Below are 12,033 nucleotides of genomic sequence, written 5' to 3' on the forward strand. Positions count from 1 at the left end.
GTATTCTCTACCCTGTATACTCTTCCATTAAAGCCCTCTGTTGACCCAACAAATGTTAATGGGAACTAGCATACCTTCATAATTTCACTTCACTGCCTTATAATAACACAAATTACCCTAGACTTGAATACAGGAATTTTCTGGGACCATCTGCTTGATCAAAGCTGTTTGTGTGAGCTGCTCATATGAGTTAGGAAGTGTTGGTAAGGAGATTCTTTTCCATTCTTACCAATACTGTTTTAAAATCTTTTAGTCTATAGTTCTATTTTTATCACAATAATGAACATATTATATATGATCTGCAGTAATCATTCAACTTTCATTATTTAAGCATAGTTTTTTTTTTCTGGGTTTCAACTCATTTCCATTTTAAAATTTTGATATTAAAAATATCTCATTTTCTCATCTTAGAACTAATACTTGTTCATCATAGGCAAATTAGAACACATTGAAAAGAAGAAAATTTAAACTCCTTATAATCTCTCCACCTACTGTGTTAGTGCCTTATCAATATTAAGTACTTGTTTAACTGAAAAATACTGATAATAGCATAACAAATATCTGTGTACCCACTCCCCATGTTCTTATATTAAAAACCTTTTTTCTAGCCAGTCATAGTGGCTCACTCCTGTAATCATAGCACTTTGGGAGGTTGGGGTGGGCAAATTAATTGAACCCTGGAATTTGAGGCCAGCCTGGGCAACATGGTGAAACCCTGTCTCTACAAAAAATACAAAAAAATTAGCCAAGTGTAATGGCACTTGCCTATGGTCCCAGCTACTTGGGAGGCTGAGGTGGGAGGATCACTTGAGCCCAGGAGGTCAAGACTGCAGTGAGCTGTGATCATGCCTCTGTATTCCAGCCTGAGGAACAGAGCAAGATTCTGTCTCAAAACACCGCCCCCCCCCACAAAAAACACGTTTTTTTCTTTTGTAAACTCTCATTATTTTGTTTTCTGTTAAAGGTTGTTTTCTTTCCTAAGTTGATTTTTTTTATTATATAGAAGAGGCACATGGTACAAAGAAGTATATATTAATTTACATTTCTATATGGTAAAGAGTCTCCTTTACCCTTTAGCTTCTCACTTCCCATCCTTGAAAGTACTATGTTCCAGCCAGACGCTGTGGCTCATGCCTGTAATCCCAGCACTTTGGGAGGCCCAGGCGGGTGGATCACCTGAGGTCAGGAGTTCAAGACCAGCCTGGCTAACATGCTGAAACCCTGTCTCTACTAAAAATATAAAAATTAGCCAGGTGTAGTGGCACATGGCTTTAGTCCCAGTTACTCAAGAGGCTGAGGCAGGAGAATCACCTGAACCCATGAGGAAGTTGCAGTGAGCTAAGATCAGGCCACTGCACTCCAGCCTGGGTGAAAGAGCAAGACTTGTCTTAAAAAAAAAAAAAAGATAATGTGTTTCCAGTGTTTTGTGTATTCTTTCAGAAACAATTTATGTATGTACATTTTATATATATTCTTTGATTTTTCCTTTCCTGACACAATGGCACTGCCTTTACACATTATTTTACACCTTGCTTTCTTTCTCTTCACAATGTGATAATTCTTAATTTCTTTAAAGCAGCTACATAATTTCTGTTTAATGGCTGTCCCATGATTCACTGAGTAAATTCTCTATTGAGGGATTTAAAGTTGTTTCTAATTTTGTTTTACAACTAATTTGTTTACTAATAACCTTGAATATGTATCATTGTGCATATATATATAGGTATATTTATAGTATAGAGTCATAAAAGTATAGTTGTTGATCAGATGGTTTGTGCATTTGTAGTTTTGATAGGTATTGCCAAATTGCCTTTCATAGAGGTTGTACTGCTGTATATTTCCATTATTTACATTTATATTTATAATTATATTTGTTTTAGGAAAATTAGATGATCTAACTGGAAAATTTTTTATGTTAGATTCTAACCTCACAACATTAACAAAAATAAATTGCCGACAAATAAAAATTAAACATAACAAGTCATAAAAATAGAGGAAAGTATAGAACAATATTTTTGTAATTGTGGTAGTGTGACATAAACTGAAGAGCATAAGGAAAGATTGATACATTTGGTTACTTACACCTTTTAAGCTTTGATTCTACTCAGCAACAAAAGAAAAAAATAAGCTTTAATATAGATACACACATACACATACACACACACACACACACACACACACCCTGAACAAAATTAAAGTCCAGGACTTCTAGTTTCCCATCTGGCATGTAAGGAGCTTAGAAGTCACTACTCCATCCTAACAATGACTAAAAAGCTTAACAAATTAATTTTTGCTTTATATAGTTTGATGCTCTGTTAGGCACATAAACACAATAAGGATTGCTATGTTGGGCTGGGTGCAGTGGCTCATGGCTGTAATCCCAGCACTTTGGGAGACCAAGGCAGGTCAATCATCTGAGGTCAAGAGTTCGAGACCAGCCTGTCCAACATGGTGAAACCCTGTCTCTACTAAAAATATAAAAATCTAGCTGGGCATGGTGGCATGCGCCTGTAGTTCCAGCTACTTGGGAGGCTGAGGCAAGAGAATCACTTGAACCCAGAATGCAGAGGTTGCATTGAGACAAGATTACACCATTGCACTTCAGCCTGGGCAACAAGAGTGAAACTCCATCTCAAAAAAAAAAAAAAGGATTGTTAAGTCTGCTTGGAGTATTGATCCTTTATCATTTTGTAATATCCCTCTTTATCCCCCCAGATTTTCCTTGCTCTGAAATCTGTTCTGTCTGAAATTGGTATAGTTCGTCCCATTTTTTTTTGATTGGTGTTAGCGTAGTATAACTTACCTTCAGAGGTAATCAGTTTAGTGAATTTTGCATTAATCGCTTCTTTGGGTTTTGGGGTTTGTTTTGTTTTAAGACAGAGTTTTGTTCTTGTTACCCAGGCTGGAGTGTAGTGGTATAATCTCAGGTCACTGCAACCTCTGCCTCCCATGTTCCAGCAATTCTCCTGCCTCAGCCTCCCAAGTAGCTGGGGATTATGGGCGCCTGCCACTACATCCAGCTAATTTTTGTCTTTTTAATAGGGACAGGGTTTTACCATGTTGACCAGACTGGTCTGGAACTCCTTATCTCAGGTGATCCACTTGCATCAGCCTCCCAAAGTGCTGGGATAACAGGTGTGAGCCCCCACACCTGGCCTTCTTGGGGTTTTTAATAGCATTCCCACATATTATCAATTCCTAAACAACATATTATTTGGGTTTGTCTTTTCTAAAACAACTTTTATGTAATAAAAGTATACTGTATACATTCTTTTGTAATGTATTTTTCACTCAATCTTTTTCTTTTTCCTTTTTTTTTTTTTTTTTTGGAGAGACAGGATCTCACTGTGCTGCCCATTAAATGTATAAAAGTTAGCCTACGTCATTCATGCTCATAGAAATACAAATTAAATTACATTTATTTTTCTACAATTTTAGATTGGCAAAGACTGAAAGATTGATAAGATCCAGCATTGTTAGGAATGTGGGGAAATGAGCACTCAAATACAACTGTGGGCGGCAGAATAATTTGTCACAATCATTCCAAAAGACTGTACATTATGGTGCTGTGTTCCTCTGTACATTATGGTGCTGTGTTCCATGAGTGAGGAGAGTCACACCAAGTGAGGGGAGCTATGTTCTATTTTGCTTACGGGTTTGTTGAAATATTATAAGCATCTATAACCTTCATAATAAAAAATGGTAAAAGTATTTTTAACAGGGTTAACAAGAAAATTCAAATACTTCTACATTTTTTAAGAAATCAAGCTATTAGATTAATGTTCATCATTACTGTGCAATTTTATAAACTCATTAAAAATTTTTTTTTTCTTTTTAAAAATGAGATCTCACCATGTAACCCAGGCTGTCATTGAACTCCTGGGAGCAAGTGACCCTTTAGTCTCAGCTTCCCAAGTAGCTGGGATTGCAGGCAGGCACCACTGTGCCTGGCTTCATTTTTATTTTTATAATTATGTTATATTTAATATGTTAAGGGATACAATTTATGTGGTCTCCAAAGTTGGAAATGAAAATCTTTATCATTGAACAAAATTCTTTCAGTCTTGCCATTGAGTGAAACAGCTTTATTTATGTTAAAATAGAACTGCTAAAGAAAACGAGGAGGAGACATCAGTGGACACCTCTCAGGTAATCTAGATTGATCCATTTATTGTTATTTTTTTGACCATCATCATAATGATAGGGCATATATGGAATTCTCTTTCCTTCCTAGAAGAAGGAAAGTAAAGGGGAGGGTGGTATATAATGAGGCTAGAGAGATAGGCAGGGCAGTTGTGTGGAGAGATTTGTTATAATTTTTTTATCCAAAATTATTTGTTAAGTACCTCCTATATCCCAGGCATTGTTCATGGAATTGGTGAGACATCATTGAAAAATCTAAGTCCCCCATTTATCATGGAACTTATTTTCTTCCAAGCCATGTTAACCTTTCTAAGTTTGTCCTAAGAGCAAAGGAAAACTTTGGAAAGATTCTAAGTAGCAAAGATACATGTTCTTATTTCTATTTTTAAAATATTATTTTGCTGAATTGTGAAGAATTGACACTCCAGAAATCTTCTCTGTCTTCATCCACAGTCACATGTATCTTCAAAAGAGCACTTTTCATGATATTGATTCTTCCTATCTATGAGGATGGAATGTTTTTCTATTTGTGTCCTGTCTTATTTCCTTGAGCAGTGGTTTGTAGTTCTCCTTGAAGAGGTCCTTCACATCCCTTGCTAGTTGTATTCCTAGGTATTATATCCCTTTGTAGCAAATTCATTATTTGACGCTCTGTGTATTATGGATGTAAAGGAATGCTTGTGATTTTTACACATTGATTTTGTATCCTGGGACTTTGCTGACATTGCTTATCAGTTTTAAGGATTTCCTGGGCTGAGATGATGGGGTTTTCTAAATATAGAATCATGTTATCTGCAAACAGAGACAATTTGACTTCCTCTCTTCCTTTTTGAGTATGCTTTATGTCTTCCTCTTGCCTGATTGCCCTGACCAGAACTTCCAATACTATGTTAAGTAGGACTGGTGAGAAAGGGCATCCTTGTCTTGTAACAGTTTTCAAAGGTAATGTTTCCATCTTTTCCCCATTCAGTATGATACTGGCTGTGGGTCTGTCATAAATAGCTCTTATTATTGTGAGATATGTTCTATCAATATGTTGTTTATTGAGAGTTTTTAACATGAAGGAATGTAGAATTTTATCAAAGGCCTTTTCTGCATCTATTGAGATAGTCATGTGGTTTTTGCCTTTGGTTCTGTTTATGTGACAGATTATGTTTATTGATTTGCATATGTTGAACCAGCCTTGCCCCAAGGATGAATCTGACTTGATCATGGTGGATAAATTTTTTGATGTGCTGCTGGATTCACTTTGCCAGTATTTTATTGAGGATTTTTGTACTGATGTTTATCAGGGATACCGGCTTAAAGTTTTCTTACTGCCCAAAGTAATTTAGAGATTCAATGCTATTCCCATCAAACTACCATTGACATTCTTCACAGAATTAGAAAAAACTACTTTAAATTTCATATGGAATCAAAGAAGACCTTGTATAGCCAAGACAGTCCTAAACAAAAAGAACAAATCTGGAGGCATCATACTACCTGACTTTATACTACAAGTCTGCAGTAACCAAAACAACATGGTACTGGTACCAAAACAGACATATAGACCAGTAGAACAAAGCAGAGACCTCAGAAATAACACCACACATCTACAACCATGTGGTCTTCAAGAAAGCTGACACAAGCAATGGGGAAAGGATTCCCTGTTTAATAAATGGTATTGGGATAACACCATATGCAGGAAACAAACTGGACCCCTTCCTTACACCTTATACAAAAATTAACTCAAGATGAATTAAAGACTTAAATGTAAGACCTAAAATCATAAAAACCCTAGAAGAAAACCTAGGCAACACCATTTAGGACATAGGCATGGACAAAGAGTTCATGACTAAAACACCAAAAGTAATGGCAACAAAAGCCAAAATTGACAGATGGGATCTAACTAAATTAAAGAGCTTCTGTGCAGCAAAAGAAGCTATTGATTTGAAATATTGGCCAAGATGGCCAAATAGGAAGCACTCCAGAGTGCAGTTCCCAGCAAAAGCAATGCAGAGGGAGAGTGATTGTCACATTTCCAACCGAGGTATCAGGTGCATCTCAGTGGGACTGGTTGGACCGTCGGTGTATCCCAAGGAGGGTGAGCCAAGGCAGGGTGGGGCACTGCCTCACCCAGGAACTGCAGCAGAACGGAGGACCCCCCCCCCGCCACCACCTACCCAACGGAGGCCATCAGGGGCTTTTCTGGCCACTCCAGCACTCCAGTTTAGATACTGCACTTCTCCCACCATCTTTATGGCCCACAGACTAGGAGATTCCTACCAGCCAACAAACACTGTGGGTTTCCAGCACAAAAACCCACACAAATCTGGACAGCCGTTTTAACTGGTGCCTGGAACACCTGCAAGATAGAATTTCAATAGCTGAATTGATCAAGAAGAAGAAAGGATGTTAGAGATTGAAGACCAACTCAATGAAAGAAAATGAGAAGTCAAGATTAGAGGAAAAAGAGTCAAAAGAAAAGAACAAAGCCTCTAAGAAATATGGGATTATGTGGAAAGACCTAATCTACGTTTGATCGGTGTGCCTGAATGTGACAGGGAGAATGAATCCAAGCTGGAAAACATTCTTAAGGATATCCAGGAGAACTTCCCCAACCTAGCAAGGCAGTTTTAACATTCAAATCCAGAAAATACAGAGAACACAACAAAGATATTCCTCAACAAGAGCAACCCCAAGGCACATAATCTTCATATTTACAAGCATTGAAACGAAGGAAAATATGCTAAGGGCAGCCAGAAAAGTCAGGTTACTCACAAAGGGGAGGCCATAGTACTCACAGCAGATCTCTCTGCAGAAGCCCTACAAACCAGAAGAGAGTGGGGGCCAATATTGAACATCCTTAAAGAAAAGAACTTTGAACCCAGAATTTCATATTCAGCCAAACTAAGCTTCATAAGTAAAGGAGAAATAAAATTCTTTACAGATGAGCAATGGCTGAGAGATTTTATCACCACCACAACTCCTGAAGGAGCAACTAAACATGGAAAGGAACAACCAGTACCACCCCCGGCAAAAACATTTCAAATGATAAAGACCATTGACACAATGAAGAAACTACATCAACTAATGGGCAAAATAACCAGCTAGCATCAAAACAGTGGGAACAAATTCACACATAGCAATATTAACCTTAAATGTAAATGGGCTAAAGGTCCCAATCAAAAGACACAGACTGGCAAATTGGATAAGAAGTCAAAACCCATCAGTGTGCTGTATTCTGGAGACCCATCTCACATGGAAAAACACACATAGACTCAAAATAAAGGGACTGAAGAAGATTTGCCAAGCAAATGGAGAGCAAAAAAAAGCAGGAGTTGCAATCCTAGTCTCTCATAAAACAGATGTTAAACCAACAAAGATCAAAAGAGACTAAGAAGGGCATTACATAATGGTAAAAGGATCAATGCAACAAGAAAAGCTAACTATCGAAGGATGGCACGGTAGGAGCAACTCAGGATTGCAGCTGTCAGTGAAGGCGCAGAGGGTGAGTCCAAGCCGCATTTCCAGATGGATCTTCGTTGTTCACAAAATGGGGAAATTCCCAGGTGTAGGAGAGACACAGGACGCCAGCACAGCCCTTTGGCTGACGCGACCGTTTCAGCCGGCGCCACAATGCAGCGGCACTCTGCACAAAATACACTGGTCTGGGTGCCCTGTTAAACCAGCAGTCTGAGATTTGGGAGAGCAGATTAGCATATCCATCTAATTAAACAGGACATGGACAATGAGCCAGACCAGGAGATTCCTGGGAAGCAACATTTGAGCTAGCACAGTGGATCGTTGCATGGGAAATCACACAGATCCCGGTGCCCTATCAGCAGGAGACTGAAACACCTGGGAGAGGGTCAACCGTTCAACTTAAAAAAAAAGGAAAAAGGGCACTGAGGCAGGAAGCCAGGTGATCACGCTCGACAGGTTCCACCACCACAGGGAAAACAAAACAGCGATTCGAAACGCTCGAGGTTGAGAGTTTCACTGCAGGCACAGCTGAATCCAGGATGGTGCTGCTCAGTGGGGGAGGGGTGTCCACCATTACTGAGGCATTCTGCCCCTACACTCCCAGTGCTGATGCACCCTGCCATTACTGAGGCAACCTGCCATAACAGAAAGACTCCGCCAAGAGGGCAGAGCGCATGATAGAGTGAAGCCCACAGGAGCAGGGCAGAGCCCATGGCAACAGGGTGGACCCCGCGGTAGCAGGGCGGAGCCTCAGCAGGCAAATACTGATGAGACTACCTCCTAGCTGGGCAGGACAGTGCAACGGATACTCATAAAGTCTGTCTCTAATTCCCCGAGACAGAGCACCTGAGGAAAAAAAGGGGTTTTATACGTTCTGCTGCAGCAGACTTAAACGCACCTGCCTTACAGCCCTGAAAGAACAACAGAGCTCACAGCTCACCACTTGAGCACCTATAAAGTACAGACCATCTCCTCAAGCAGCTCCCTGACCCCTGTATATCCAAAGAGTCACCTCAAAAAGGACTGATCAAACTGACGTTTGGCAGGCATCATTCTGGGACAAAGATACCAGAAGAAGAAACTGGTAGCATCCCTCACTATTCCGCAGCAGCTACAGGTGTAACCCAGACAAGCAGGGCCTGGAGTGGACCGCAGCAGTCATAGAGCAGAAAAGCTAGACTGTTAGAAGGAAAACTAAGTAACAGAAATACTTCATCATCAATAATCTGGGTGACCACTCAGAGACCCAATCGAAAAGTCAGCAACTACTCAGATGACAGGTGGATAAACCCACAAAGATGGGAAGAAACCAGCGCAAAAAGGAGGAAAACACCCAAAACCAGAACACCTCGCCTCCTACAAAGGACCAAAACTCCTCACCAGCAAGGGATCAAAGCTGGACAGAGAATGAGTGTGACAAAATACTGGAATCAGACTTTAGAAGGTGGATAATGAGAAACTTCCGTGAGATAATAGAACATGTTCTAAATCAATGCAAAGAAATTAAGAACCTTGAAAAAGATTCGAGGAAATGATAACAAGAACGGACAACTTAGAGAGGAATATGAATGAATTGAAGGAGGTGAAAAACACAACACGAGAAATTCGTGAAGCATGCACAAGTTTCAACAGCCGAATTGGCCAAGCAGAAGAAAGAATATCAGAAGTCAAAGATCAATTCAATGAAATAAAATGAGAAACCAAGATTAGGGAAAAAAGTGCAAAGAGGAATGAAAAAAGTCTCGAAGAAATGTGGGACTATGTGAAGAGACGTAACCTACATTTGATAGGTGTACCAGAATGTGATGAAGAGAATGAATCCAACCTGTAAAACACTCTTGAGGATATTATCCAGGAAAATATTTCCAACCTAGCAAGGCAGGCCAATATTCAAGTCCAGGAAATACAGAGAACACCACAAAGATATTCTGCAAGAAGAGCAACCCCAAGGCACAAAATCCTCAGATTCACCAGGGTTGAAAAGAAGGAGAAAATACCAAGGGCAGCCAGGGAGAAAAGTTGGGTCACCCACAACTAAAGCCCATCAGACTCACAGCAGATCTCTTGGCAGAGAGTGGCGGCCAATATTCAACATCCTTAAAGAAAAGAACTTTCAACCCAGAATTTCATATCCAGCCAAACTGAGATTCATCAGTGAAGGAAAAATAAAATCCTTTGCGAACAAGCAAGTACTCAGAGATTTTGTCACCACCAGGCCTGCTTTACAAGAGCTCCTAAGAGAGGCACTACACATAGAAAGGAACAACCAGTACCAGCCATTCCAAAATCACACTAAATGCTAAAGAGCATCAACATAATGAAGAATCGACAACAACTAACAGGCAAAACAGCCACTTAGCATCAAAATGGCAGTATCAAATGCACACATAATATTAACCCTAAATGTAAATGGGCTAAATCCACCAATCAAAAGACACAGACTGGCATATTGGATAAACGAAAACCCATCAGTGTACTGTATCCAGGAAACCCATGCCAAGATCACATGCAAGGATAAACAAAGACTCAAAACAAAAGGGATTGACGAAGATTTACCAAGCAAATGGAGAGCAAAAAAAAGCAGGAGTTGCAATTCTCATCTCTCATAAAATAGACTTTAAAGCAACAAAGATCAAAAGAGACAAGGTTATTACATAATGGTAAAAGGATCAATACAACAAGAAGAGCTAACGACCCAATACAGGAGCACCCAGATATATAAGGCAAGGTCTTAATGACTTACAAAGAGACTTAGACTCCTACACAATGATAGTGGGAGACATTAACACTCCACTGTCAATATTAGACAGATCAACCAGACAGTAAACTAACTAGGATATCCAGGGCGTCAACTCAGACCTGGAACAAGCAAACCTGATATTTACGGAACTCTCCACCTCAAATCCACAGAATATACATTCTTCTCACCTCCACATCACACCTACTCTAAAATTGACCACAAAATTAGAAGTAAAGCACTCCTCAGCAAATGCAAAACAACTGACATAACTAACAGTCTCTCAGACCATAGTGCAATCAAGTTAGAACTCAGAATTCAGAAACTAATGCAGAACCGCAGAGCTTCATGGAAACTGAACAACTGGCTCTTGAATGTTGATTGGATAAACAATGAAATGAAGGCAGAAATAAAGAACTTCTTCAAAACCAATGAGAACGAAGACACAACATACCAGTTTCTCTGGGAAACATTTAAAGCAGTCTCTAGAGGAAAATATATAGCAATAAATGCCCACATGAGAAGGGTGGAGAGATGCAAAATTGACACCCTATCATCAAAATTGAAAGAGCTAGAGGAGCAAGATCAACTCAAAACCGGGAGGGACTCAAGATGGCGCTGTGAGAACAACCCAGGATTGAAGCTCTCGCTGGAAGCGCGGAGAGGGTGAGTCGGGGAAGCATTTCCAGATGGATCTTAGTTGCCAACAGAACGGGGAAATTCCCAGGTATAAAAGAGATGCGGGACGCCAGGCAGAGGTCTTGGTAGGTGCAGCCGGCAGCCAGTGCAGCTCCGGCCCGTGCCGGAGCGCAGAGGTGCACCACAGCACTCCATGCAAAAGCGCACTGTTATGGGTGCCCTGTTGAACCGGCAAACTGAGAGCCGAGAGGGCTGAACTTGAGACTGAACGGGTCTTGAACTGTGACCCAGACCAGGAAATCCCAGGGACTCAACGTTTGGGGGAGCATAGTGCGACAAACAAAATGGCGATCCCAAATGCTCCCGGTGAAAAGGGTTTTTTTAAAGGGCAGTTCCACGGGGGAGGGGCGTCAGCCATTACCGAGGCAATCAGCCCCTACTGAGGTACACGCCCATTGCTGACGCAGCCTGCCATTGCCAAGACAACCCGGAACAACAGAGAGACTTCGCCGCAGGACATAGCCCGTGGCAACAGGGCGGAGACCACAGTAGAAGGGCAGAGCCTGCAGCAAAAGGGCGAACTTCACACCAGCAGGGCGGAGCCTCGGCAGGCAAAAAGTGACTAGACTGCCTCCTTGCTGGGCAGGACAGCGAGGCGGACACTCACAAGGAAAGCCCAAACCCGCCCGCAGACAGAGCATCTGAGAAAAAAAGGGGGTTTCTTACGAGTTAGGTTGCAGCAGAACTAAACATACCAGCCTAGCAGCCCTGAATAAACAACCGAGCTCACAGCTCAGCAATTGAGCTCCTACAAAGTACAGACTGTCTCCTCAAGCAACTCCCTGACCCCTCTATATCCATAAGACTGACATTTGGCAGACATCATCCTGGGACAAAGACAGCAGAAAAACTGGTAGCATCCCTCGCTGTTCCGCAGCCGCTACAGGTGCACCCCAGACAAGCAGGGCCTGGAGTGGACCTCAGCAGTCGTACAGCCACGGGGCTAGACTGGTAGAAGGAAAACCAAGTAACAAATACTCCATCATCAA

At 41.0% G+C, this 12,033-nt stretch overlaps 1 protein-coding gene across 23 annotated transcripts in view; it reads left to right on the forward strand.

The window, feature by feature from the left end:
• Positions 1–12,033, forward strand: part of GANC (glucosidase alpha, neutral C) — a 138,259-nt gene that overhangs the window by 23,524 nt on the left and 102,702 nt on the right. For all 23 annotated transcript variants that reach the window (XR_013520891.1, XM_054240555.2, XM_054240545.2 and 20 more), the window contains one exon: positions 4,104–4,149. Coding sequence is in view for 22 of the 23 variants with exons in the window: in XM_054240555.2 (XP_054096530.1) it covers positions 4,104–4,149 (46 nt within the window). In the remaining variant the exon portion in view is untranslated. The remainder of the gene's footprint in view (positions 1–4,103; positions 4,150–12,033) is intronic.

This window comes from Callithrix jacchus, chromosome 8, assembly GCF_049354715.1.
Source record: "Callithrix jacchus isolate 240 chromosome 8, calJac240_pri, whole genome shotgun sequence".
Classification (NCBI taxonomy): Eukaryota; Metazoa; Chordata; class Mammalia; order Primates; family Cebidae; genus Callithrix; species Callithrix jacchus.